The 26,662-nt window shown below is 38.2% G+C and overlaps 5 protein-coding genes, 1 long non-coding RNA gene and 1 pseudogene across 7 annotated transcripts; 1 reads left to right on the forward strand and 6 right to left on the reverse strand.

Annotated features, from left to right (window-relative positions):
* Window positions 1–166: 166 nt before the first annotated feature.
* LOC104782933 (putative thiol methyltransferase 2) lies at window positions 167–2,059 on the reverse strand. The gene is made up of 8 exons (XM_010507994.2): window positions 1,764–2,059; window positions 1,532–1,662; window positions 1,196–1,282; window positions 956–1,056; window positions 757–856; window positions 631–677; window positions 473–551; window positions 167–361 (listed from the first exon to the last, which is right to left on the reverse strand). The coding sequence occupies exons 1-8, from the start codon at window positions 1,843–1,845 to the stop codon at window positions 305–307; spliced, it is 684 nt and encodes a 227-aa protein (XP_010506296.1). The 5' UTR covers window positions 1,846–2,059; the 3' UTR covers window positions 167–304.
* A 40-nt stretch (window positions 2,060–2,099) lies between these two features.
* On the reverse strand, window positions 2,100–4,648 carry LOC104782934 (uncharacterized). The gene is made up of 6 exons (XM_010507995.3): window positions 4,130–4,648; window positions 3,232–3,426; window positions 2,961–3,077; window positions 2,716–2,865; window positions 2,559–2,617; window positions 2,100–2,469 (listed from the first exon to the last, which is right to left on the reverse strand). The coding sequence occupies exons 1-6, from the start codon at window positions 4,313–4,315 to the stop codon at window positions 2,334–2,336; spliced, it is 843 nt and encodes a 280-aa protein (XP_010506297.1). The 5' UTR covers window positions 4,316–4,648; the 3' UTR covers window positions 2,100–2,333.
* Window positions 4,649–11,512: 6,864 nt separating this feature from the next.
* LOC104782936 (outer envelope pore protein 37, chloroplastic) lies at window positions 11,513–14,080 on the reverse strand. The gene is made up of 6 exons (XM_010507996.3): window positions 13,460–14,080; window positions 12,939–13,025; window positions 12,597–12,776; window positions 12,349–12,443; window positions 12,132–12,252; window positions 11,513–11,823 (listed from the first exon to the last, which is right to left on the reverse strand). The coding sequence occupies exons 1-6, from the start codon at window positions 13,868–13,870 to the stop codon at window positions 11,692–11,694; spliced, it is 1,026 nt and encodes a 341-aa protein (XP_010506298.1). The 5' UTR covers window positions 13,871–14,080; the 3' UTR covers window positions 11,513–11,691.
* Window positions 14,081–14,864: 784 nt separating this feature from the next.
* Window positions 14,865–17,865, reverse strand: LOC104782938 (la-related protein 6B). The gene is made up of 10 exons (XM_010507998.2): window positions 17,071–17,865; window positions 16,899–16,980; window positions 16,705–16,799; window positions 16,538–16,609; window positions 16,361–16,440; window positions 16,161–16,260; window positions 16,016–16,063; window positions 15,857–15,925; window positions 15,503–15,667; window positions 14,865–15,426 (listed from the first exon to the last, which is right to left on the reverse strand). Exons 1-10 carry the CDS (start codon window positions 17,659–17,661, stop codon window positions 15,124–15,126), a joined length of 1,605 nt encoding a protein of 534 aa, XP_010506300.1. The 5' UTR covers window positions 17,662–17,865; the 3' UTR covers window positions 14,865–15,123.
* Window positions 17,866–21,361, reverse strand: LOC104782937 (inositol 1,3,4-trisphosphate 5/6-kinase 4). Its single transcript, XM_087511936.1, has 12 exons — window positions 21,093–21,361; window positions 20,827–20,862; window positions 20,495–20,690; window positions 20,142–20,236; window positions 19,878–19,946; window positions 19,512–19,717; window positions 19,242–19,392; window positions 18,979–19,092; window positions 18,816–18,878; window positions 18,573–18,718; window positions 18,355–18,484; window positions 17,866–18,251 (listed from the first exon to the last, which is right to left on the reverse strand). Exons 1-12 carry the CDS (start codon window positions 21,228–21,230, stop codon window positions 18,108–18,110), a joined length of 1,488 nt encoding a protein of 495 aa, XP_087368062.1. The 5' UTR covers window positions 21,231–21,361; the 3' UTR covers window positions 17,866–18,107.
* A 756-nt stretch (window positions 21,362–22,117) lies between these two features.
* Window positions 22,118–22,840, forward strand: LOC104784398 (glycylpeptide N-tetradecanoyltransferase 1 pseudogene; annotated as a pseudogene).
* A 233-nt stretch (window positions 22,841–23,073) lies between these two features.
* On the reverse strand, window positions 23,074–24,814 carry LOC104782939 (uncharacterized). Of its 2 annotated transcripts, none has more exons than XR_767093.3 (4): window positions 24,558–24,814; window positions 24,237–24,410; window positions 23,972–24,103; window positions 23,074–23,401 (listed from the first exon to the last, which is right to left on the reverse strand). It is a non-coding gene; the product is annotated as an uncharacterized LOC104782939 (long non-coding RNA). The 2 variants fall into 2 exon arrangements; XR_015596210.1 differs by having other exon boundaries at window positions 24,237–24,399; window positions 24,558–24,724.
* Between the last annotated feature and the right edge of the window lie 1,848 nt (window positions 24,815–26,662).

Consider the following 26,662-nt stretch of genomic DNA (forward strand, 5'->3'; position numbering starts at 1 on the left):
ATGAATTGAATAAGCAGACTTGTATATTGTTGAATAACCAGACCTGCTTAATTAGACTTTTTTCTCTAACATAGAAAATATGTTTCAAAGCAATAAAATCTAAAAAGAGTTGAATTGTCAAATATTTGGTAACGAGGTTTCTAAAATCGATGCACTGGATCAGGGATAAAGCCATCAAATGTCGCCTTTGATTGATTAAAAGAAGATTTAAAAGGGAACTGTTGAATATTACACACATTGTGTTTACAAATATTATTTGCAGTGAAAGAAAAAAAAGCATATGGGCTTCTGTAATGATCACAATTTACAAAGTTGAGTGAAATGTGGAAGATTTCTTCCATCTTCCAAGCTTCTCCATTCCCTGAAAATGATTCCAAGATAGATAACATTACCTTCCAATCCTAAACTGGAAACTACAATTCACCATCGTGTTATCATAAGTGTTATTCAAAAAGTCCATGTTAATGTGTACCTTGCGTGGTCTTATAGCAAGTTCGTTATCCACAATGGAGACTGCCTCAAACCCCAACGGAATTAGAACCTTCTCGTATCTGCACATCGAGAGAATTCAGAGTGAAGATTGGTAAAAAATAATTCACTAATGTTGCCCTTAGTAAAAGAGATTCTTACTCAGACACAGATACACTGTAAGGAGGACCTCCAGGACATTCATCGATCTACACAAAGATGCATTTTTAAAGTTTTCAGCAACTAAGGAAATAAGAAACCGAGAATAGAGAATGTTATGATTCTTACAGGAAACATCAATGTTATAAGCTCTCCACCAGGTTTCAGAAGTTTCTCCATTCTCTGTGCCCATAGAGGTCTCATGCCAGGTTCAAAGGCACAAAAGAAGCTGCAAGAATGAATGGTCATAATGCAGTGATATATTATTAATCTAACTAAAGTCACATTTGTATGAACCATAAACCAAACATGCAGACTATATACATACGTATAATCGAAAATGAGATCGAATTTTTCAGCTGGCTCCCAAGTGAAGAAGTCTTCACTCAAGAAGGAGAAGTATTTCGCATTAGGCAGTGAGGAGAACATCTGAAATTAGAGAATAAAACAAAAGCAAACGTGTTAAGAAAACCTAGGAAGTTCTTAACAGGCATTAGAGAGCAAGACTCCAACTCAATATGAGAACACTATGAGAATACTGATGATCATGACCATATACTATGCACACCTTTAATGATCGCTCAACCGCAGTTTTAGATATATCCAGTCCAACAACATAACGATCAGGGGAGGCCATTGCCACAACATCATAACCCTACAAAACCATAACAAAGTATTACATTAGGTTATGATTAAAGAAGCTGCCTGAGTGATAAATAAGAAAAATCAGCAAGTAATGCAAGAACCGACCACACGAGGCAGGACAGAACATATTCAACAGTACCACTCAAACTCTCAAATGGCCACAGTTCACACTAACAGGAAGCAAAATTCAAAGAAAGGAAGTGGCTTTAAGCAGTAATATCAAGCAAAGAAGCTGAAGCAAGAGTATTGAAGAACATACGGTTCCACAACCAGGAACTAGAGCTCTGCCATTAGGCAATGAACCAGTCTGGACGAGATTCGCAATAACCGGAGTTGGTTTCCCCAAGTCCCATGGAGTCGCTCCTGCTTCCCAACTCTTCTCCCACCCACCTTTTAATTACAATACAAATCCGATCGATCAATTCAAGACTAAACACAAAAAAAATAAGTAATTGAGCTGAGAAAATAAATCTTAAAAGGTTTGTGTTTACCAGAAGAATCCTCGCTCATAAGCCGTTGGAATATTTCAAAGGACCCTTGGACTGCCATAGCTTTACCAGCGGCTTTTTCCATCGGAATCAACGAACCCAAAACGATTCCGCAACGACTCCCACTCTTTAAGACGAAAGGATGATTAAGGTTTTTTTAATTCTGTAACATGCGACTTATTTAATACTAAATCATCCTTCTAGACTCCCACTCTTTAAGACAAAAGGATGATTAAGGTTTTTTTAATTCTGTAACATGCGACTTATTTAATACCAAATCATCCTTCTAATTGTTTTTTTTTATTACCATCTACCCCTTTGCTTTGTAATGGAAGATTCTTTAAGTAAAATATTAAAAAAAAAAAACCCCAATAATCTTCTTATACATACATAGTTGACAAGTAAGCCTATAGAATTTTCGTACAGATGGGGTGGTATCAAAATTTAGACAAAAGGAATATAATTGGTTGTTTTGTGTATGTGTTTGATCAAGATTTCATAATTTACAACGAGAGAGGCTTATCTTCTCTGTTTGGTAACGACGACGACAAGGAGAGAGATAAAGAGAGTGGATCAATCGAGGTAGAAGAGAGTGACGATCTTGCGTAGGTTTTTAGCTTCTTGACATGTTTCCATAAGAAGCTTACTGTCATGAAACGCAAAGCAGATTACTTGTTGTACTTGTGATATGATATCCATATTACACAGCCTGCAATAGTTATTAAAAAAAACGATTAGTTTCTTAATTCTGGACCAAAAAGGATCAATGTAACATAGTGATGATAATGATCACCAAACCTGCTGGCTTCTAACAATGGCAAATGGTCATTGTGTGGCTTTTCCACCACGTTTTGTACCTGTAAATTGACATAGCGATAAAGAAGAGTTTCAGAGACATAAACTGAATCCAACCAACAAGATTCTGACTTTTAGCAGAAGAACCAGTTTTGCTTACTTTAGACAACAGTTCCTGGCTCTCAGGAGGTTGTTTCTTCAAACTTTGGGGTAAGATTACTGTAAGAAGCTCTGGTCTCTCTGCTCTCAGTGCACCTCTGATAACTGCAGCGTTAGTTCCAGATGCACCTGAAGTATATATATGATTTTTCTGCCAAAAAGAAGAAATTGTTGGAGTAATGTTTTAGGAACACTTTTTAATGGAAAGATTGGATAGGAATTAGGATGAAGCTCAAATGTCATTACCGTTATAACCATGGCGTAGCTAAGAATCTCAATCAGTTCTTGATGCATGAAACCCATATTTCTTGTCCCAAAGAAGCCAATTGATCTAGGCCCTTGCTGCTGTATCGCCAATAGCTCCTGTCCATATTAAACATACATGGTCACAGTTAGCTAAAAGATTAATATTCCAAAACCTGCCAGTAAACATATGAGTTACATCATAAAGCTAAAAAAGATTGATGCAAGAGTTTAATGTCCTTCAGGTAGGTTAAAACAGAGAAACTAGTCTTACTTGAATGTAATCAACATCAGCGGTGGGTTTTAGCTCTGAAACTGCAACTGAACCAGATCCTTCAACGATAGCCTGCGCCTGAGTTGGAATCCTCAGCCCGGACTCTTCATCCGATTCAAGCACACATTTGATGTGGTCATCTTCATTACTCCTAATATCTGTGTTGTCTTGAGCTCTCGTGTGTTCAGGTAAGCACTATACACAGCATATAAACAACAGAATCACTGAGTAGTGAAAAGCCAAAAAAACCAAGACTTTTGGCAAGAGAGACAAACACAAAACTCTGAAGTTTAAATCTCAAAGCTTCTTGTATATTCGATGTCTTTTTACAAATCAAAGGTGATGTTCCAACAAGTAGAGCGACATGTTTCCAAGACCAAGAAAAACTGAAGACAAGTTTTCTTATATTTTCGATATACGCATTGCTTCATCTGCAATAATTCTCTTAAGAATATGCATATATCTAAGTAAAGCACAATGGTAGAGATACATACAATGTAGTCTTAAGAACAACAACGCTAAGGTATACAACACACACATACAATATCATCAATGAAGTCTTTAAATAGAGTGGAATCTTGAATAAGTCAGCAATGGCTATTAAAACTGGAATCTCCCTCCTAATTAATACCATTGAAGACGAAAGCGATACAGAGTAAATAACACATTGAATAGTTTCAGGTATGAATCTATTAATAAGAGGGTCAAAAGATACAATCTTTAAACAAAAGATCGATCATTCTTAACACAAAAACAACAGATTCTACAACTTTTCCAAAGAAATCTGATCATCAAGAAGCACATAGACTCAAATGAGAATTAGAAAACAAAAACCAGAGAGAGAGAGAGAGAGAGAGAGAGAGAGAGAGAGAGAGAGAAAGAGAGAATGGGAAAATACCATGGGAACAGAGGATCTGAATCTGCGTATCCGCGGAGGGAAAAGCTGCGACTGGGAAGAACAAGAGGATCGGCGATTGAAGTAAGGATTTTGCGATCTGAGCGGCGAAGGAGCATGAGAAGAATCTGAAGGAGGAGGAGGAGTTGTAAGAGGCAGAAGTAGCCTCAGAGGTATACACGAACTCATCTCTCTCTCTCTCTCACTCTCCTACACTAACCTTCTCGATTCCGATATATTCTCTTCTCTCCACAGATATATCTGAGAGACAAATAAGGAACTCCTTCCTTCAATGCTTCAATTTGTCGGGACTCTTTTTTCCTGTCGGATGTGTGTATTTTGGTCGGGTTGTAGAAGAAGAAGAAGACGAAGAAGAAGAAGAAGAAGAAGATAAAACACACACAGACACAGACAAAAAAGTTCATTACAAAAGAAAACAAAAAAAAAAACACAATAACGGAGGAAATAAGCCAACATTATGTTGTAAACTAGAGAATTTAGGAAGTGAAATCTCTTAGTCTTATTGATTAATGTCGAGCATACATGTATATATAATAGGAGTACAAGGGCTAAAGCCCATAAAGCAATAGAGTACATAAGATAGGCCATGGGCCGCGAAGCAGTGGCCATGGGCCGTAAAGCTATGGCCGATGGGCCGTACATGTGCGGACAGTAAATGGGCCGTAAGGCCATGTCCTAACGGACTGTGAGCGGGCCGGTCTATGGAGTCCACAAGTGTTTTACAACACTCCCCCTTGGACGAGATGACCGTACCATGTTGGATGGGATCGCTGCAATGTGCTTAGGGGATGCTGCCTCATTAAAACCTTACCAGGAAAACCCAATGGGACAAAACCTTGGTGAAGGAAAAAGAGTACAGCACACATTGCTCCCCCTGATCCAAACATCACTCTAAGTCCTGAAGCCTCCGCATCCCAATCTTGTGCGTGAGCTTCCTGAACGTCGATGTCGGCAATGCTTTGGTGAAGAGATCGGCTGAGTTGTCGCAGGACTGTACTTGCACCACTTGAACTTCTCCGGCCTTTTGTAGTTCATGTGTGAAGAAGAACTTCGGCAGTATGTGCTTCGTCCGATCTCCCTTGATGTATCCTTCCTTGAGCTGGGCGATGCAAGCCGTATTGTCCTCGTAGATGACGGTTGCTCCCTTGCTGTCTTCTAAGCCGCTATCCGTCCGTATATGCTGAGTCATGGACCGCAACCAAACACACTCACGGCTGGCTTCATGGATGGCTAGGATCTCCGCGTGATTTGACGATGGGCCACAAGAGTCTGCTTCATTGAACGCCAAGAGATCGTCGTACCGCCGTGCGTAAACACATAACCTGTTTGTGACTTACCGTTGTGTGGGTCGGATAGGTAACCTGCATCAGCAAAACCAACTAGACAGTCTCGGTTATGGTTAGTATAAAATAAACCAAAATCAACCGTCCCTCGCAGGTACCGTAGTACGTGTTTAATACCATTCCAGTGCCGTATAGTTGGACAAGAACTATATCTTGCTAGGAGGTTCACGGCAAAGCATATGTCCGGCCTAGTATGACTAGCCAGGAACATTAACGCTCCTATAGCACTGAGGTAAGGCACTTCAGGTCCAAGAATTTCTTCATTGGCCTTCTTAGGAGCAAATGGATCTTTATCCAAGTCTAAGCTTCTCACAACCATTGGGCTAGTCAATGGGTGAGCTTGCTCCATATTAAATCTCTTGAGTACTTTTTCTGTGTATGCCTTTTGATGCACAAGGATTCCATTATTTACGTACTCAAGTTGCAATCCCAAACAGAATTTTGTTTTGCCTAGGTCTTTCATCTCAAATTCTTTCTTGAGGTATTCTACAGTTTGGGCGATTTCCCCAGAGGTACCGAGGATGTTTAAATCATCCACGTAAACTGCTATTATCACAAATCCTTTGTTTGCAAACTTCTTTATGAATATACATGGACTGATTCGGTCGTTCTTATAGCCTTTCTTAGCTAAATAATCACTTAAGCGATTATACCACATTCGACCACTTTGTTTCAGCCCATAAAGCGATTTGTCTAGCCTTATGCAGTATTGGTCTCGAGTACCATTTTTACATTTATGTTCTATACCCTCTGGTAATCTCATATAAATCTCATTATCCAGTGGACCATATAAATAGGCGGTTACAACATCCATTAAGCGTAAATCCAAATTTTCTCTTATGGCCAGACTTATTAGATATCTAAAAGTCGTTGCATCCATCACAGGGGAGTATGTCTCCTCATAATCTATGACGGGTCTTTGAGAGAATCCTTGTGCTACAAGCCGTGCTTTGTATCTCACTATCTCATTTTTCTCATTTCTCTTTCTTACAAAGACCCACTTGTGTCCAACTGGTTTAATGGTAGGTGTCGTCCTTAAGATCGGACCAAACACACTTCTCTTCTTTAAAGAGTTTAACTCCACATCAATGGCTTCTTTCCATTTAAGCCAATCTTTACTCTGAGTGCACTCTAATATGGATGTGGGTTCTAGATCCTCATTTATCTCAAGTGCTACCTTGTTTATAAATATTTCATCAATGTCGACATTTTTCCGGTTCCATTTTATTCCAGACATTATGTAATTGATTGATACTTCATTGTTATCAATTCCTTCAGGTTCTTGAGGTTCAGCGTCCTGAACTTCACCTGGTACATTAATTATTTCCGCGGCCATGTCTGGTTTTTCGGTAATTCCCTGAACCTCGGTCTGTTTTGCACCTTTAGACTTTCGAGGATTTTTATCTTTGGAACCTAACGGTCTACCTCGTTTCAAACGTGGTTTAGACTCTGTAGCAACTTGTCTATTGTGTTCCTTTTGAACATCAATACGTACTGGTGCATTGCAAGCTGGTATGTACGATTTTGTTACTCTCTTTGAGTCAGCAAAGGAATCTGACAATTGATTAGCTAGCTGTTGTAAATGTATAATCTTTTGAACCTCTGCATCACATGCTAGAGTTCGAGGATCTTGCCAATTTAAGGATGTTTGATTCCATGTTAATTCTTTGACCAGCTTGCCGGTCTCACCACCTATAGTAGGGAATTCGGACTCAACGAATTGACAGTCCGCGTATCTGGCCTTAAATAGATCTCCTGTCAATGGCTCAAGATACTTTATAATGGTGGCAGACTCATATCCCACATATATTCCCATCCTCCTTTGAGGTCCCATCTTAGTTCTCTGTGGTGGAGCAACGGGTGTATAAACGGCACAACCGAATGTTTTGAGATGGGATAAGTCTGGCTCTTGACCCGATAATAATTGGGATGGTGAATATATGTGTTCACTAGATGGCCTGATGCGTATGAGTTCTGCTGCATGTAAGACCGCATGTCCCCAAGCCGACACAGGAAGCTTCGATCTCATTAACAATGGTCGAGCTATTAATTGTATACGTTTAATGAAGGATTCAGCTAATCCGTTTTGTGTATGGACATGTGCCACAGGATGTTCCACACTCACCCCCATGGACATACAGTAATCATTAAACGCTTGGGATGTAAATTCACCAGCATTATCTAGACGTATAGTCTTTAGTGGAAAGTCTGGAAAATGTGCTCTTAATCTTATGATTTGAGCCAACAGCCTAGCAAATGCTAGGTTCCTTGTGGATAACAAGCATACGTGAGACCATCTGGTTGATGCATCGATCATAACCATGAAATATCTAAACGACCCACAAGGTGGGTGTATTGGTCCACATATGTCACCTTGTATCCTTTCCAGAAAATGCAAAGTCTCTTTTGTGACTTTTACTGGTGATGGTCTTGTAATGAGTTTCCCTTGTGCACATGCTACACAAGTGAGATTTTTAGGAAAAACTCTTTTCTCTTTAAGGTTGTGCCCATTTGAACTCTTAATTACTTTACGCATCATGTTCGAACCCGGGTGGCCTAACCGGTCATGCCATAGAGTGAATTGTTCAGTGAACATTTTGTGCTTAGCCATGTTAGCTTCTATCATGTTTATCTTAGCATGGTATAAACCAGTGGCTAGTGCAGGTATAGTCTCTAGGACCTTCTTTTGGCCATCTACATTTTCAGTAATGTATAGGAACTCTTTAGTTCCTTCACCCTTGGTTTCAACATGATAACCATTTAATCTTATATCTTTAAAGCTCAATAAGTTTCTCTTAGAGCTGGGTGAGTATAGGGCATCACTTAGTTCAATATGTGTGCCGTTAGGCAACAAAATGTGAGCCTGGCCGTAGCCATCTATCATGTTGGCTATACCCGCAATTGTACTAACATTTGCACTTTTCATTTTAAGATCTATGAAATATCTTTTGTCTCTTAGTATAGTGTGGCTGGATCCACTGTCCACTACTAGTTCACTCATGTCCTTGGCCATTTCTATAAAATAGGACATAATTTTGTATTTTAATGAGACAATTATAAAATAAAAACCATTGCATTTAAAATAAAATAATCATCCAATACAATAAAGAAAATAAAGCATAAAAGCATTGAAATTTAAACCGCATTAAAACAAAAATCAATAGTCATCTTGAAGGCAATCGGAAGTCTCTAGCAAGTCGTCATTCTCATGATCGAAGTCTCCTTCATCATCGATGTACGCATAGTTGGCTTCCGGATTTTTCTTTAGAACTTCTTGGTATGCATCAATGAGGTGTTTGGGAGTTCTACAAGTCTTGGACCAGTGGTTTGACATACCACATCTGTGGCAGACCGATTTGACCTTGGTACGTGGTTTAAAGGACGTATGGCCCTTACCACCACGTCCGCGGCCTCCTCGGCCAGCCTGTCCGCCACGGCCGCCACGGCCACTACGTCCTCTGCCACCACGGCCTTGGCCGTAGTGTCTTTCTCTGTGGACATAGTTGGTCTCATGGGGCATTTTGGGCTCCTTAGGCTCCATTGTAGTTTTCTTTCCCAAATCAACCTTATTTGCTTCCGGTAATGGGGCTGTACCGGGAGGTCTCATAGCAGAGTTCATCAGCAGCAACTCATCATTCTGCTCAGCTAGCAGTAAACATTCAATGAGTGCCCCATAATCGGCAAAGCCTTGGTGCCGATACTGTTGCTGAAGAACTCTATTGTTAGGGCTGAAAGTAGACAAAGTCTTTTCTATCAGCTCCCTTTCAGTCACCTCTTTTTCACATAACCTAAGGAGTGAGACAATCCTAAAAAGCTCAGAGTTATACTCCTCCACGGATTTGTAATCCTGGATCCTTAGGTTCTTCCAATCAAACTCGGCCTTTGGAAGGAGCACCGTCTTTTGGTGCCCGTAACGGCGTTTAAGCTGTGTCCAAAGGGCGAGTGGATTGTCTATAAAGAGGTACTGACTCTTGAGACTCTCTGCAATGTGATGGTGCATATGTTGGAGACACTTATTCTTTTTCTTATCAGTGCTCTCAACTTCCTCATCAATGCAACCAGCTAGGCCATTGGACCTTAGGTGGATTTCGGTGTCTTTGACCCATTCCAAGTAGTTCTTTCCAGAAGCTTGCAAGATGGGATAGTCAAGGCTTTTGAGGTTTGCCATCTGCATATAATATAGAAAACCGATAGTTAGCATGCGATATTTGAGACCGAATCATGCAACAAACATTTATTCAGGTCATGCGGTATTTGAGACCGAAACATGCCTTGGGCCATGCGGTATTTGAGACCGAAACATGTCCTTGCCCATTATAGTTTTCGTATGGTTTAAATTCATGCATGCAAAGACAACAAAATCAAATATGTATGCATGCAATAATTTCCTTATTTCTAGATAGGATTTCCTTTTTTTCTTAAATTTCCTTTTAGTCTAGGATTTAGTAAATTTGTTTTAAGAGTTTTAGATGATTAGGAACTTGTCCTAACCAATATTTAATTTCCGATTTCATGTTTTAATTTTATAGAAACTTAACAAAAGTTTTTAATTTAATCGGATATATTCTTAGAACATTAAAGTTAATTTTATTTAAGTTTTAGGATAATGATTAAAGGTTTATAGAAGTTATCCTAATAATCCTAGAACAAGTTTCATGCTTGATTTTTATGTTTTCATGGCCGAAAATTTGCAGGAAATTTATGTTCAAATTTATGCTAAAGGAATCCTAAGAATTAGTTCATGCAGCCGATTTTTCTAACATCCTATACATGATCCAATTTTAGTTATGATGCATGAATGATCCAAGTTTTAAATCCTAGAACAGTTTAACAATATTCGATTTTAACAAATTCATGTTCTAGGCTCTTATGCAACAAGCAATCCAAACAACCAAATTCGATTTCATGTTTGACAAAGTTTGGTGCAATTTACAAACAACCTAACAGCCCTATGCAATCCGATTTTAAGATTTACATGGATATAACTTTAAGGTTTGTTTGTTTATGTACTTGGAAGTATTAGGGTTTAATAGTTCATTAATGTTCATGTTCGATATTAGGGTTCTAAGAGGGTTCAGCCATGTTTTTACCTTTCACCGGTTTGGATCTGACTGGATATGGACCGGGAGCTAACAGACCTCGGTTTTAACTCTCTCTCGTTCACGGACCACGAACAGAATCACGAACCAGATCTCGGACAGGACCACGAACCAGATCTCGGACAGAACCACGTACAGGTTCCGCGGATGATGAACAGCTTCCCACGAACCGCTTCGTACTTCTCTTGTCCGGTATCACGAACCACGAACAGACGAACTCACCCCCGAACACGGACCAAGATCCTCGATCAAGCTGTCGATAGAAGCTTGATCACGAGCTTAAGGTATGCTCGTGAACAAGGAGATCTTCGAACAGAAAAGGTTTGATCTCGGATGGGAGCAAGAAAGAAAGATGGTTTAGGGTTTGTGGAAGAGAGAAGAAGATCGGCGGCTGCCTTAGGGTTTTAGGATTTAGGAAGCGGCGGCTGCTTTTAGGGTTTAGGGTTAGAGACTATCGTGCTGATAACGTGTTGTAAACTAGAGAATTTAGGAAGTGAAATCTCTTAGTCTTATTGATTAATGTCGAGCATACATGTATATATAATAGGAGTACAAGGGCTAAAGCCCATAAAGCAATAGAGTACATAAGATAGGCCATGGGCCGCGAAGCAGTGGCCATGGGCCGTAAAACTATGGCCGATGGGCCGTACATGTGCGGACAGTAAATGGGCCGTAAGGCCATGTCCTAACGGACTGTGAGCGGGCCGGTCTATGGAGTCCACAAGTGTTTTACAACACATTATTATTTATTTTTATATTTTGAAGAATATTCCTTTCCAGAATTTAAAATTAGTGGCTACTACACTTGACTTTTTGTTTTTCATGATTGGGTTAAAAAGGTAAAAAAGACAAAAAAAAAAAAGCAATGTAACTTTTATTATATGTTGGAAACTTTTTTTTTAGGATATCTCTTTTTTCGCGTGTGAAAGAAAGTATTGTAATCATTTAAATGATGCTAAAGAAAGAAACAAATACAATTTTGCAGTTATTCTCTAATCTTTTTTGTATCTTCATTGTTCAACTTTTATGGGTTTTACAGAGAGAGAGGGAGAGATATGAGAGAAAGTTGGAAAATGAGAAATTGATTTATTCAAAGATCTCATCAGATGTCCCATCTTTTCTTGACTCGGAACATCAACACTGACGATTTGATGTCATCTTGTGGTACTTGAAGCATGAACTGCACTTTCATCTTCATTGGTGTTGTTTTCACCTTTCCAGCTTCATCCCCCACCTGCCCACCATTTCATTCATTCACACTCAGTTCTTTTTTACTTATCTCATAAGAAGCACCTAGCTAGGCTAATACTAGACTCAACCCAAACACACGAGACTCATGATTACAACTCACTCATAAGCTAGCTCAAGTGTGATGGATGATGTCCTTATATCAGATGGTAGTGACATTAGGTACTTAATTGTATGCCATGATGCATCATCATAATCGTATGACTCGATCGGATTGAGGCTTTTAAGTGAGTAGAACCAAGACTACGCTATTAAGAGAAGAGAGAAATGAGAAGTAAAGTTTGATGATTTTACCCAGAGAGATGCCCAGCCAAGGCGTACATCAGAATCATATCCCGCTTTGAATTTGTAGTCTTTACCATATGTGCGTTTGTACACCGCACTCCACATGTTTGAATCAAAGTTGTACCAATAGCTGCATTCGATATATCATACACATAAAACATTTATACGGTAGTAAGTGGGATGGTTCTATTACAAGAGAGAGAGAGCAAAGAGGAGACACACTAACCTCAACTTATCTGAAGGGGTAAACCGACGTTTAAATGCAAACGATGCAGCGTTGGAAGGAAGAGAAATGCTCGGAATGAAGGACAATGCATCATCCTATATGAAATAAAAAAAAAGTAAAAGTCCTAATGTCAGATCCAACAAAAGATGAGGAAGAAAGGATATATACTCTTGCATGTGCAATCTTCTAAAAGGTATTGAAATAGTAACACAAGAATGCAAAGAAGCAATTTCGTAAAAGTCAAGAACCTTATAAGCATATCTCAGCCTCAACTCTTCATCTGTGTATAGAGCGGTACAAATACCATTCATGGCTTGACGTTTGAGAATACCGTTAACAGATAAAACTCTTTTCTGCTTCTCTTCCTCCTCATCTTCTTTTTCTTGTAACGAAATTTCTCCAAGGGGGAATTTAAGAGTCGCTCTTGGCTGCATAAAGAGGAAACCATTCGAAAATTTGAAGTTAGTGTTTAAAGGCAACATATTGCAAAGTACTCCCAGCCAAGCAAGACAATAATTTACCAGGTAACTGATGACAAAAACTATCGCAAATCCAAAACCAAAATAGACAATGTAAGCGATGACACTCACATAACCAATAGGAACAGGCGATGAAAGCTCCAGAGAATAGCCTGGTTCTGTCAGATTTGCTTCCATAGCAACCTCTCCTTGTTGTGCCTGCAACAACATACAGTTAAGCCATACATCAGAGACGCAGCACTAAATAGTCATGGATTGAACATAAGGCTACATACATATCCAACTGCTACTAATAGTAGTTGCACAGCTCTCAAATGCCACACTCAAAACTAGCAGATTCTAAATGCACAACAGGGACGCAAACCAAAACCAATGGTACCATAAATCCTTATCAAAACCGTTACACAATGACGCACACAAATTGTTCTGTTCTGTCCCATAAATGACAAATTGCCAAATATATATACATCCCCAATTTGACAATTAAGTTCAAACAAAGATTAATCCTTTTTGTCTTATCTGTGCCCAAATTCGACAAAATAGATGAAGCAGAAGAAGAAAAAAAAATCAATCCTTTTTGTAACAAACGGTGATAATGGGCAAGAAGAAGCAGGAAGAAGAAGAAGAAGTGCCTTGACATTATGAAGAGCTCGGAGCTGAAGGCGAGGGTGAACATCGAGATTACTCTTGATGAAGGTGTTCTTCTCCTCGATATCATAGAGAACAGAGACATGTTTGGAAGTAAAGGAGACCTGAGGCTGTGAAATCTCGCGCTGGGAATTGTTCTGAAACGAGAGTTTGAGCTTGGCGAGGTTGTCGAAGAGCTTACAAGAGACTTTGTTTAAGAAAAGGAGACTATCGCTGTCGAATTCAGATGTAACACGGAGCTTTGGTCTGTTGGCAGTCTTGAGAAAGGACAAGGCAGAGCAAGGCGGTGGAGACGGTGGCGATAATTCCGAGGTTCCTGATTGAGGGGTTGGTGAAAGAGAAGAGGGCTGAGGAGGAGTGGTGAGGGTAGGGTTTTGAGAAGATGGATCCGCCATTGAAATTGGATTTGGTGAGAGAATCTATCCCAAATTCGCGAACATGAGATTCGAGTTTGTTGTTGTACTTTGAGAGAACGGACGGTTCTTGTTTTTCTTACTTATCGATGCAGTCTCTATCACTTCACTTGTCTATTTTTTTTTTTTTTTTTTTCTTTATTCTAAAATAATTAGGGATCGTTTATTTTGGCCACTATGAATTATGAAAGCATTTTTCTTAAACGTTAATTAGGTAGATAGATAGTGAGTGCTTTTCTCCGTTTAATTAGTTACCGGTTCACACGTTTTTTTTAAGTTTACGAATGTGAAACTAAATTGGGTCGGGGTATAGTGTTTTAATTCTTTTAATCTTCTATTATGCTATTTATAGTTAGTTATTTGGAAGGTCTTTTTTGGTCAGCTAAGATTTAGTGACACAAGATAAAAAGATGTCATTGATTCATCATCTAATCCTAATAGTTCTTTTTTACTTTTGCATGACGTGTTATTGAAGTGGATAATTAGTGAATATAATCTTCATAAAGTTAGAATCAAAAGGAGATTATGAACTGCATTTAGAGCTCCAAATCCAAATCATACATTTATAAAGTCAGTACAAATAGTTTATTTGGCCAGCAATTAAGTTAATTGCCCGATGTTTAGCAAGAAACAGTGGCTTTTCTCATGTAGAGATGTTGCGGGGATGCATCATTCTCTTTGGTTCTGCTTTCTCATGTAGAGGAGATGGTATCATCCCCACTGGAGGTGGACGAGCAAACAGAGATCATAGATGATCCCCTTTGACGCGGCTGAAGCATTTCAGGTCGAGGAGTAGACTAGAAGATACCGAAAATACTCTTCAATAACCACAAAATCACGCCTATTTATAGTGAGACAGACGCATGACGTAAAACTAGAACTTTCAACGTTCATCTTTTGTTAGCTACAATTAGTGACACAAGATAATAAAATGTCATTTATTTCATTATAAAAGCTTTTAGAGAAGAAGAAAAAAAAACTGAAATTGCTGTTTCATCATTACACGTACAGTACACTATACGAGGAAAATGTTGTTTGCTTTCTTTTTTTGTTCTAATTAAAAAGTATTTAGAAGTAGTAAGTAAGACAAATATAAAGTCTGCAAAACTAACCATTCCCCATGGGAAAGGAAAGGATAAATCTCTCTCTCTTTCTCTCTTGCTCTCTCTCTATTTATCTCCCTTTTGAAACCCTTTCACAATTCCACATCAGCTCCTTTTCAAAACACCTCTGTATCACTCTGCCTGAACCATGACCGGCTTTCCCCGTCCCATTGAGAACCCTCTCGTCCCATCAGGCATTCGTGGTCCAGGTGGTTGCTGCTTCCCCATCCCTGGTTGTTCCATGTTGTTCATTGGATTGTTTGAAGGTGGTGTTCCCACTTGATGATGATGATGCTGATGATGATGATTCCCTCCTCGCCCATTGTGGTTGTTGTTCTGGTTCTGGTGTGGTTGACCTCGTCCTCGTCCCTTTCCTCTACCTCTGTTACGCCCTTTTCTTTGCCCAACCGCTTTCTCATTCCCTTGATCCTCTCCCTGTTATGTGGCAAAGTTATACGAATCATCCATGGATAACAAAGTAGAGAACCAAGAACGTATTTGGTCTACTTACTATTATTGGCTGCTCTTGCACATGTGTATCCCATTCCCCAGAACACTCTTCAGATTGTTTCTCAATCGGCTGCTGCTCCGATGTTGTAGCATCATCTTCCTCATGTTCTACTTCTGCATCATGTCCTTTTCTTCCTCGTCCTTGCCCTTGTTTTGGTTCCTTTGTCTGTGTATAATAGAATAATAACATATAAGCCAAATAGAACCGACATCAACTTCCACAGATCTTAACCCAGACCGATGACATTTTAATTCAAAGAATGTTCCGAACTACTAAGAGATCTGGACTCTGTTTATTAGAGTGAGAAAGGACGGGCAAAGGCACAGTGTGTTTGTCAAACTTAAAGTCACATACCTGATGCTTTAGCATCAAACGGACTCTAAGACCACTTCTCCAATTCCCCGCTTCATTTAAGTCAGCAACCTGTACAGTAACATGCCTTTAGTTTACCCACATTAGCACATGAGGGTATTAACATATATAGTCTAGAAATCTAAGTAGGTGAGGCTTTACTGCTTTCTCGGCTAGCTCAACCATCTCATACTCAACAAAAGCATGGACCTACAAGAAACATGTAAAAGAGACATCAATTTTGTATCCAGTTAATCCAAAACTATGAGGCAAACACAAAGCCGCATGGGTGGTCCATCTAGTTTACCTTGTTACTGAACAGCGTGCCATCGCTTTTGGCTGATCTTGCTGCGGGTGGAGCACCGCTTCCATTGTTTTGTGGCTGGCAGGTACGGATGTTCTTTACACTGAAGACAAACACTCATACTTTTTAGAAAACCTCAACTGTATAAAAAAAGAAGACGTAGATTTTAGGTTTTATAACATCATCATGAAACAGTTGTGTACCTTCCAACAGTTGAAAAAATCTTCATCAGATTTTGGTAGCAATGATCCTCAGGTAGATTCTCAGCAATAATAATGCGAGACTGGATATGATAATTTATTAGAAAATCAAATACACAATCCTTTACTCATAACTTTAAACTTCCAGAAATATAGGAACAGCAGGAATGAGTTAAGTACCTGGAGCTCTTCTATAGCAGACTCAGTAATCGGATTTATGCGTCTCACTTTCTTTCCATCTTCACTAACAACCTATTAGATGACTCAAAAAAGTTAGAACATCAAAATCACGTATAAAAGTTATTAACCAACCAAAAAGACACACACACTAACATAAAAGAACTCACAAGCTTTGCTGAGTTCTGTAGCACTGCGGCAAGCTGAGAATTACTGTTAATGACAGCTTTAATCTTCTTGAACGATGCAACAACATGAATCGGCACTGTAATCACATGAACCCACGAAGTTTATTACTTTTATGTAAAACAAGTAAAACAAAGATGCATATGATGATGATTTAGCAACAGACACTCTTACTTACCATATCCTTCAGGATCCTTGCAAATGAATCTCATCAGATGATCTGTGGTCGCCAAGTTCAAGTCGCTGAAATAGTATTCAACCTGATTTTTGAGCAGTCAAGATAACCAAATTTAAGATCACAAGTCTAAATATAACTAAAATTTCGAAAATTAAAGAGATCGAAGCTAAACCTGATTCACTATCTTCTGGATAGTATCTTCAGGCAAACCAGTTTTCGAATCGATAGAAGAAACAGAAGCTCCAGTTTCAGTAGCTTGATCGGTCTTAGATTCTCTCTTACTATGATCTCTCCGATCGTTCTTCTTCGGAACCAAATCCGGTTCCTGCTCACCACCGACAGCACCACCACGCTGCTGCTGATAATCTTGATGATTCCTCACCGGAACATACTGCTGCTTCTGATGACGATTGTGATGATGATGAAAGCGATGATGATGGTTTTGAACAGGAACCAAGTGAGGCTGGATTGGAACAGGACCAAGTACCGGAGCATTGAAAGGAGGCTGGTGGTGATACATATGATGAAGCATACCGTGCGGCGGAGGAGGCGGGATAATCATCCTCGGAGGTTGTGGCAACGGAGGAGTAGTTCGACCAGGTACGAACTCAGGAGCTCCGGCGTTGAGTCGACTTGAGGATAGAGACCTCAAGAGCGATGGATCTAAGGAAGAAGAAGCTGAAGTAGTAGAAGAAGTAGAGTGGGAGCGAGATAGATCATCAGATTGAGGAGTTGAGGAATCTAGGGTTTGTTGATCAGCCATAGCTGATGAAGATTTGAAGGTAAGATTTAACAGTTGATAGATGAAGAATCTCCCAAGTAAAGTTAGGGTTTTTTTTCAAATTTCTTGAAGTGGGAAGCTTCTTCTTACAGATTTGATAGAGAGAGAGAGCAGATCCCTCCGGAGAAGGGGAGAGACCAAAAGAGGTAAAAGTCGCTTCTTTTCGTTGTTTGGAGAGATGTTCTCGACTCTCAAAGGTCGTCTCCTTGTCTTGTATTTATAGAATTGTGGCTTTTTTCCTCTTATCGACAAAATTAAAAAAAAAAAAACAAAAACAAAAACTTTGTCTTAAAATTACAATCTTTCTCTGTTTGAATCTCAATTATTTTGGTCTAAGAATGTCTGAACTGAAGCATAACTCTCTTCTGTTCATCATTCCTCTAAATAAACAGACAGGAAGAGTTTTCGCTTTCCCACAATGTTTGGATTCAATGCTTCTTTTGGACATGTTGGTCAAACCTGTTTCTAATGGCTTCCCAGAAAGCAGGAACTGCGATGTTATCAGGGACTTCTTTAAACGATGGTAAGTAGTTCAAGTCTACTATCACGTGATCTCCTGTTCCTTCTTGAATCTGTGGAGATGAATTAAGAGACTGTGTTAGTCTAGTCCGAAACCTGGCTATATATATATATATATATATATAAAGAGGGTCTTGTGATGAGGATGATACTTACAACCACGTCAAAGCCAAAGATTGTGAGATCAAGCTTCTTTCTTAGCCAAGTAGCTGCTTCTGTAACCAGCTCTAGATCAATCTCGTTTAACGGGGTCTGGTTTGTGGAACCAACAGGTAAAGATTTTAAGCTGTGGGAGGTAAACGGAACTTACTAAAGTTACAATCTTTTAGCAAGTGAAGGTTTTTTTGTGTCTACGGAACTGTTATGAAATTTACCTGTCAAAGAGAATTGGTTGGAGACCGTTTTCCTCGGCTGTTTTCCTCAGACTAGTAGAACTTGGGATTGATTTCTTGACCGCGTGAAAGATCTTTTCACCCAAGACGTAAAACTTGAATATTCTGGATGAATGGTCCACATACCCCTACAAACCAATGGTTGACAAGTTTTAATTATGCTTTACATCTTGATTTAGTTGTGTTCCCCTATAATTGGGGTATCCAGGTTACATTATGACTTACTTGGATAATGGCAGGCACAGGAGTGTTCAAATCCTTAAAATCCTCGACTCGGAAGACAATGGCCTGTGACAAAATGAAAATGAGGAAATCATTTGTTTTCCTGTGAAAAGAGAAACGAGAAATTCGAGATACCAAAACAAGATGGAATCTGTGAGATATTCACCATGCTATGAGCATCAGTAACACCACAGGCAACCTGAGGTTTCACAATACATGGAAGAGAGAGTCCAGCTCTTGACAAGTTTTGAGCCAGATCCGGTTCATTATAGTTGTCAATCTGCAGATAAGGGACTCTCATATTAAGTTGCTAATGTAAAAACGAAAAGTAAAACTATAATGGAGTAATCAAGAGGTCACACTTGCTGGAAAGAACTCAAGAGATGCTCTGTCATATTTGAAGCATAAAGAAATTAACGAATGAGAGACCTTGAGAAAGCAGGCGCCTCTTATCTTTCGTCCTGCTGCAGAAAAGTCCTCTAATCCAAGAAGAGTATGTTGCATCTTGAGTCGGTCCAGGACAGGATATAAATTTTGAATAGGGTCGACTACAGCACAAGCATTTTGATCTTCCATATACCTGCAAGCAAAATACCTTCTATCATTATGCAAATATGTACAGAGAGCTTTTAACTATCTGTGCGCCACTTGCTGATATAACAGAGTGCTAGATAGAAAACAAAGAGTTGAGAAGCTTACTTTTTCAGTTCCTCCATGCCGGTAGAGAATGTAACTGCAACAGATGATTTTGAGTCGGCGCAGTTCAGTTGAATGGACAAGATTTCATCAGTTGCTTTGTGGAAAATGATATCAGCGTGTTCGAGTTGAGATGAAAGAGGGAACTCAAACATGAGGGGTAGAAATATCAACCCATTTGAAGTAGGGTACATGGGTAACGAACCCCTCTAAGAAAATCAGAAAATTATATATTACTTTCATTAATCAAGAACGGCCTATAGGATAACGCATATATCCGATCGGTATGCTGTGAGCCAAATAAGGTTCAACAAGTCTGATTACCATAAAGACAATACTTCAGAGTCGGATTTCAAATAAGGTTCTAACCTTGGCAAAGTCCTCTACCCGAGATGGCTTCATGATGTAAGCAACTACTGCAACACCATCACCCATTGCCTGTTTTGGGAGGTGATATCAAAAGGGTGATCAAAACATTAATACCGGAAAGAGTTCTAAACTAAGAAAATGGAAAAGGAAGAATATGAAGGTGTAATATCAAGCATCTCAAACTACATTTTTTACACTGTTTAGTTCTTCAAATACATAAACGTTTTCTAGTATAAGCCAGAACCGCCGTCAGTCAAGACATACCTTTTTGTTCATACAGCAGATAGTCATTGGCAGCTCTTCGAGGCTACGGATATGAACCATGTTAGGATCCTCGCATGAACCACCTTTGACAACATCTAGAAACTCAAAAGAAACCAAAAAATTTGAGGCCTCATCAACGTTAGCTATACAAAAATCAAGACCTTCCAGGAATAAGGTAGCAAACTATAATTGCCTATCCTTTCCCACTATTAGTGAGAGAGAGTTCATACTTGTCTAATTAGGAAGCATTTTTAAAACAGTTCGAGAGAAAAACTGTAAAGACATAAATGCAGAAGCTGAATTTTTTGAAAAGGTCATCTCTCATGGGACTAGAGATTATCTTAATCACTAACCGAGTATAACAACAACAAGCTGGCTGGGACTAAGTTCACGGAGTATCTCTTCCTTTCTGTTTGAAGCAACATACAGAATACTACCGTCACTATACCATGCTTTGAGAGTATCACCAAAGGTAACACTTGTCAGAGACGCCTCTAAAGGTAAGCAATCGATTGAGTATTCAGCTGCCGTTTTTCTCAGTAAATCCACCTATAACAGATTGGAGACAAAACAATATCCTCAGACAGTTAGACAAGGCAAAGATTTGACTTGAACAAAACTCTTTGCTTAAAACATAGAAGAGTTATCACGTTCGTGGACTCGAGTTCAAATAGTTAGTCCAAACCTTGTTTTCCGGAAGATCATGCCCATATGAAATCCCCTGTATGACAGAAAAACAAAATCCAATTTTCATTACCGTAGATAACGAAACCAAAAGAACGATTAAATATAATCTGTTCTCCCCAGTTATGATCTCAACTAGCTCTCAATTGAAGAATCACTACACAATTTCCAAGAACACTAATTGAAGAGAAATCCAGAACTTATTGCATGAAAGGGTTTAGTTGCAATGCAGATAGGAATCATGGATTGGAGGGGATCAATCAATACCGTTCGGATCATGGAGTAACGAAGCAGCCTGAGAAGAGACGGGACTGAATCACGCAGTCTCGGCGACGAATCATCACTCTCGGGACTGAACAGCACAGATTCGTCAAGTAAAACCCCTTTGATCGCCCTTCTTCCCATCTCTCTCTCTCTCTCTTTCTCCGCCACTGAGGAACAAAGGAGAGAAAGAAAGATTTAGCGAAAATATAAAGTTGATCACCGTTAAACCCACTCATCGGAAAAAGTGTTAGAAGCTGCAAGACAGCTTTAGCGAAATGACACTATTACCCTCACTGTCGTTAAAGCTGCAAGATATAAAGTTGAGGGTTATTTCGGTATTTGAAGAATAAGAAACAAAATAAGACAAAAGCAAAGATCATTTTCTTTTCTTGTGTGTTCACAATAAGCTCAGGTCTTGCTCCTGTCACAAGAAGTATATATTTGTAATTTTTATGGCATTTTAATCCATCTGTAATAATGTATAATGTAATGTAGAGATGAAGTGAAAATCTTCCAAGTGTCAACCATATAATATTTGATTCATGATTCTTTTAATCATATTTGATTCTTAAACATAATTGATTTTTTATAATTCTTAATTATGTATTTGGAATACTATTTTACCTTAATAGTAATTTAAAGTTTTTATAATTTTTATTTATGTATTTGGAGTAGTATTTTATAATTATCATCAATTATCTATACTTTTTACCAAAATATATAAACTAAACTCACCAATAATAACATTAAAAAAATAACAGTTATGTTGACCAAATACTTTGTCAAAATCTAAACAACTACCATCAATTTCCTAGTTGGACATAATTTGTACAACGTCAAAGTATTGACATATAAAATATCTCATCAGTAACAATTGAAATATATAAAAAAATTTATACTAAATAAAGTTATTTAAGTGGCAAAGTGGTTTAGATTTGTCTTAATAATCCTTGGGGTAAGGGGTTCTACATCCTTATACTACGAATTGCCCCCACTAATATTTTATGCTGGTTCCGCCCCTGGATAACATGCGATTTGAACTCGATGATATGTGTTCGGAGGTGTACAACTTTCTCCATCAACATTATGGTGCTAAACCATTCACCAGTATCATCTGCCATTACCAATACTGGCTCATAATGTTGAACCCGCAGAAGCTAGTGGATGTTGGGTTTACAAGTAAGTTATCGAGACAAAGAGCAAGTGAAGAGGCTCATCAAAGTTAACAAGTTACCAGCTGTTGTACCGGTCACTCCTGGATTTAGGGAAATGGAACTACGTGATGTCCCAGGTGTTACAGAGTTGCTCAGGAACTACCTTTGCCAGTTTCGAGTTGCGACTGACTTTGATGAAAACGATGTCAAGCACTGGCTTCTCCCAAGAAAAGATGTCGTCCACTGTTATGTAGTAGAATGCCCTATAACTCATGACCTCACCGACTTATGCAGCTTCTACACTGTCTCTTTAACTATCGATGACGGTAACCGTAACCTCATACACAATACAGTGATATGTGCTTATTCTTACTACAATGTCGCGACTCAGACCCCGTTGCCCCAGCTGATAAATGATGCGCCAATCGTCGCTAATCAAAAAGGTATTGATGTTTCTACGCGTTGGATGTGATGCACAATGAGACTTTCTTAGAAAAGTTGCAGCTTAGTCGAGAAGATTCACAGATGCACTACTACCTCTACAACTACCGTTTGACAAGTGTATTGAAGCCATCAGAACTTGGGATTGTTTTCTGAGAAGTACGTTGACTCCAGCTGATGAGTGATGCGCTAATTGTAAGCAAAAAAGGTTTGATGTGTTCTGATCTTTGGACCAATGTTTAGCCTAAGATTCGCCTTCCTAGTATACATTGACTAATTGGAATCTTAGACTGTTGCATGCCTCTGGCCTCTCGTATGTATCCCTAAACACTGTCGGGAAGCCCTCTATATAGCATTTCTAGCTTTACTTTTATCTGGGGATTTTAAAGTTTGTAGAAAAAGTACGTTTTCTATTATGTAATCAATGAATTACAGAAAGATAGGAAAGACTTAAAAAAAAAAAAGAACAAGTCATATTCCCCTCCAGAAGTAGATCGATCAGAGGTGAGGGGGGGAGAATAACAATATAAAAATTTTACACATCTCTCAATATAGCCAGAGCTGACTTCTCCATGTTCAGAGTATAGAGATGAAGAGACTTGATTCCATGAGCCACATCTTTTTACACATCTTAGTTCCAAGGTGAATACCATAGGCTTTCACAGCTTCTTCATTATCCTTGATAGGCTCCAAGGCAGCCCTGACCTCAACTGGTATCTGTAATATGGAACGGAACATTAAAAACTACATTAGTATGTGACTGGCAACATCAAGAAAAGCATATGCCAATTCTTCTTCCTGTTGAGAGTTTTCATCCTACAACAGGAACCACACTACAAGCAATTCCCTTCGAAAACTAACTCAAACAAACACTGTTCTCCGAAACTAAGTAACCTGTACATACCCACATATCTTAAGCTTGCAAACAAACACCCTTATGAAAAACACAACAGTAATATCATCACCTTAAAGGGTTATCCATTAGCAGGAATTGGTGTTTATTGCTAAGAGATGAAGTCTTAAGTTTACTCTAAAAGTAAGAAACCTTAGATCAGGAAAGGTTATATACCTTAGTCTTGCAGAAACCAGTCATACTAAAATTAAAGAAGAATATGAAGGTGTAATATCAAGCATCTCAAACTACAAATTACAACCTGAATACTAACCAAACAGGTTTTAACTACAGAAGCCTGAAGAGGGTGTCTAATCTATCATGGTACAATAAAACAATATGATATCTAGTGCGCAAGTCAATGGATTGTGTAGTGAGGCATAAATGAAGCATACGCTGTTGGGATTCTTGAGTCTTTGAGCATCGTCAATTATAGCATACTGCCAAGAAATTTGAGAAAGAAAGTTCTGATCCACCAGTGCTATGTCATATGTTGTCAGCAACACATCAAATGGTAACAAATGTCCCTGAAAACATGAAAAAAATAAGGATATAAACAATACACAACAACTTACAAACCCAAGTTCATAACAAGTACCCAAAAGAACAATATTTTTGACTATCACTTAACTTATCTCAACAACTCAGTTCAAAACTCACCTTAGAGCTCTTCTTGACATCAGAATTTGTATACTAACCCAGAGAAACTAGGAAAAATGTGACAAGCAGATCACATTGACTCACGAAATGAGCCAGGCAAGTCTTGATGAAACTTCAAATAACTCAGGAAAGAAATTGCCTGGAGAGTCTTTCCCAATCCCATCTGTTCCAGTCCTTCAATTAGAACAATACAACATTTCAAAAACGATGGCAGTACCATAGATCCGAAGTTCGATTACTTTTTAATTTTTGCACTTTCTTAGTCGAATTATCCTAAACTTTGCGCACAAAGAAGGATCTGTAATGGATTCGAAGACCTACCGAGAACGACATTGACACCGAGTAGATACAAGCCAAGAGACACCTTCGACTTGGTGACGCTTTAGATTCGACGTGACCCCAAATTCTCTACAATCCGGAGGTAATTGCGCCTCCTTCTCGAGTGTAATTTTCGCCGCCGCTTCGAGTCGCCGTTCGTAGTTCATCGTAGAAGGAAGGGACTATTTTTTGGCGGTGACATTTTTTTTTATCATAGGCTGACCGGACCCGGATTAACCGGGATTAACCGGGAATTGACTAAGAGACCGGAAATGAAATTAGAACTCAATGCCACGACTATGGCTGAGCATTCGGGTAATCCGTTCGGGTTCAGGTATTATCCATTCGGGTTCGGATAAATGGGTTTAGAAAAATAGAACCCATTGGATATTTTTAGATATATGGGTTCGATTCGATTTGGATACTATCGGGTTCGGGTTGGTTTGGGTTACAAATTTTAGAATCTGATTAGTACCCTAACTACCGGATACCCGAAAAAATATAATTAAATTTAAATAAATTTAGTTAAATTTTGACTTACATAACAAAATATTTTAGATATTATGATTATTTTTTATATTTAGGTATAAAACTAAATGAAATAATCAAAATTATAATCATAATTTTAGGGTAATTGCATTATATTAATGATAAATATTATAAATATGTTTATATGTTCGGGTTTAATGGGTACCCAAACGGGTACCGGGAATTACCCGACCCTAACCCGAACTCACGGGTATTAGAAAATAGAACCCAATAGGGTTTTATAAGCAAACATGTACCCAACCCGAACCCGGTTTTTCGGGCTGGGTTCCGAGTTGGGTATTCGGGTACGGTTTTTATACCCAAGCCTAGCCACGACGTCATTTTCATTTTACATTGATTTTTATAATTTATAATTATGTATTTGGAATACTAGTATTTTATCACTATTATCAAGTATCTATAATTTTCGCCAAAATATATCAAGTAAACTGATGCATAATAACATACAAAAAACTAACAATTATTTGTTGACTGTGAATACTTTGTCAAAATTTAAACAACTACCATTAATTTCAAAGTTGGACATGATTTGTACAACGCCAACTTATTGACATATAAATAAGTTTACCTAATATATTTTGGTGAAAATTGTATATAATTGATAATAGTATTTGCTAACTTATTGACAAATATGTCACTTTGACCGGCCTCGCCATTGCCCTTGAACTTTTTTTGCTTGATTTATTTGTGTGATAAATATGGATCTAACTTGTGATCTTGTAATGTATTCACAATGACAGAAAGTGGGTCAACATCTTCGTTTGACAACCAAAATGAGAATAATGACATCAATGAGGGTTCTATTGTAAAGGTTTGTCTTATATTTGCATATATACACTAACTGTTACCAGTTATTGATATACACTAACTGCTGCAGTTGTTGATGTTCCTTTTGTTATGGACTTGAGTTGAGATTTATTTTGCAGTTTTTAAGTACCATTATTAATAATGAATAATACGAAAAGAGCTTCTTTTTGTAATAAAACATACTATAAAATTAGTAATAATGTAAGAAATCTAATTTTTATTATTGTTGAACATTTTGGACTTATTAAAAGGACTTTCTATTATCCCCATGAAGTAGACAAGGGGAGGACCTGAACTAAGGATTGCATGGTACAATGCCCTTGTATTGAGCTTGGAGTAAGATAAAGCTTACGTTTTGTTCAATACACGAGCATGGTACAATTAGTGGCGGATCCAGAAAATTTATTCGTTTATTATTACTTATATTAAAAAAAAAATTGTCAACATTCTGATATTAAATTCAAATAAGAAAAATATTAAATATGACTTTCCATTTATAGTAATTTAAATTATATTTTTATTTGATTTATAAATGTATATATAATTGCAAATTAGATATATTTAAAATAATAATTATATTTCACACAAATTTAAACTCTAAATAGATTAGATAAAGTAACATAACTATAATATTGTATACTAAGTTTGCAAATATTTTTAAATTTAAATGTAAATATAGTTAATAGTAGAAAAGGAAGATTCAGATTTGGTTAAAAATTAATTATAAATAAAAAAGGAAATAAATAAGACTG

This window comes from Camelina sativa, chromosome 4 (assembly GCF_030686135.1).
Source record: "Camelina sativa cultivar CO46 ecotype springtype chromosome 4, ASM3068613v1".
NCBI classification, from domain to species: domain Eukaryota; kingdom Viridiplantae; phylum Streptophyta; class Magnoliopsida; order Brassicales; family Brassicaceae; genus Camelina; species Camelina sativa.

Coding starts and splice junctions, on each gene's coding strand:
- LOC104782933 (XM_010507994.2), bottom strand. CDS start 1,845: ATGGAAAAAGCCGCTGGTAAAGCTATGGCAGTCCAAGGGTCCTTTGAA. Junction 1,663..1,763: donor TATGAGCGAGGATTCTTCTG/GTAAACACAAAC, acceptor TGTAATTAAAAG/GTGGGTGGGAGAAGAGTTGG. Junction 552..630: donor TACAGTGTATCTGTGTCTGA/GTAAGAATCTCT, acceptor CTCGATGTGCAG/ATACGAGAAGGTTCTAATTC.
- LOC104782934 (XM_010507995.3), bottom strand. CDS start 4,315: ATGAGTTCGTGTATACCTCTGAGGCTACTTCTGCCTCTTACAACTCCT. Junction 2,618..2,715: donor GCCAGGAACTGTTGTCTAAA/GTAAGCAAAACT, acceptor GTCAATTTACAG/GTACAAAACGTGGTGGAAAA. Junction 2,470..2,558: donor CCATTGTTAGAAGCCAGCAG/GTTTGGTGATCA, acceptor TAACTATTGCAG/GCTGTGTAATATGGATATCA.
- LOC104782936 (XM_010507996.3), bottom strand. CDS start 13,870: ATGGCGGATCCATCTTCTCAAAACCCTACCCTCACCACTCCTCCTCAG. Junction 12,444..12,596: donor GGCTGAGATATGCTTATAAG/GTTCTTGACTTT, acceptor TATTTCATATAG/GATGATGCATTGTCCTTCAT. Junction 11,824..12,131: donor TTGGCTGGGCATCTCTCTGG/GTAAAATCATCA, acceptor AATGGTGGGCAG/GTGGGGGATGAAGCTGGAAA.
- LOC104782938 (XM_010507998.2), bottom strand. CDS start 17,661: ATGGCTGATCAACAAACCCTAGATTCCTCAACTCCTCAATCTGATGAT. Junction 16,981..17,070: donor TCCAGAAGATAGTGAATCAG/GTTTAGCTTCGA, acceptor CTCAAAAATCAG/GTTGAATACTATTTCAGCGA. Junction 16,261..16,360: donor ATTTTTTCAACTGTTGGAAG/GTACACAACTGT, acceptor GTTTGTCTTCAG/TGTAAAGAACATCCGTACCT.
- LOC104782937 (XM_087511936.1), bottom strand. CDS start 21,230: ATGGGAAGAAGGGCGATCAAAGGGGTTTTACTTGACGAATCTGTGCTG. Junction 19,718..19,877: donor GGGTAGAGGACTTTGCCAAG/GTTAGAACCTTA, acceptor TGATTTTCTTAG/AGGGGTTCGTTACCCATGTA. Junction 19,093..19,241: donor GAGGCGCCTGCTTTCTCAAG/GTCTCTCATTCG, acceptor CCTTATCTGCAG/ATTGACAACTATAATGAACC.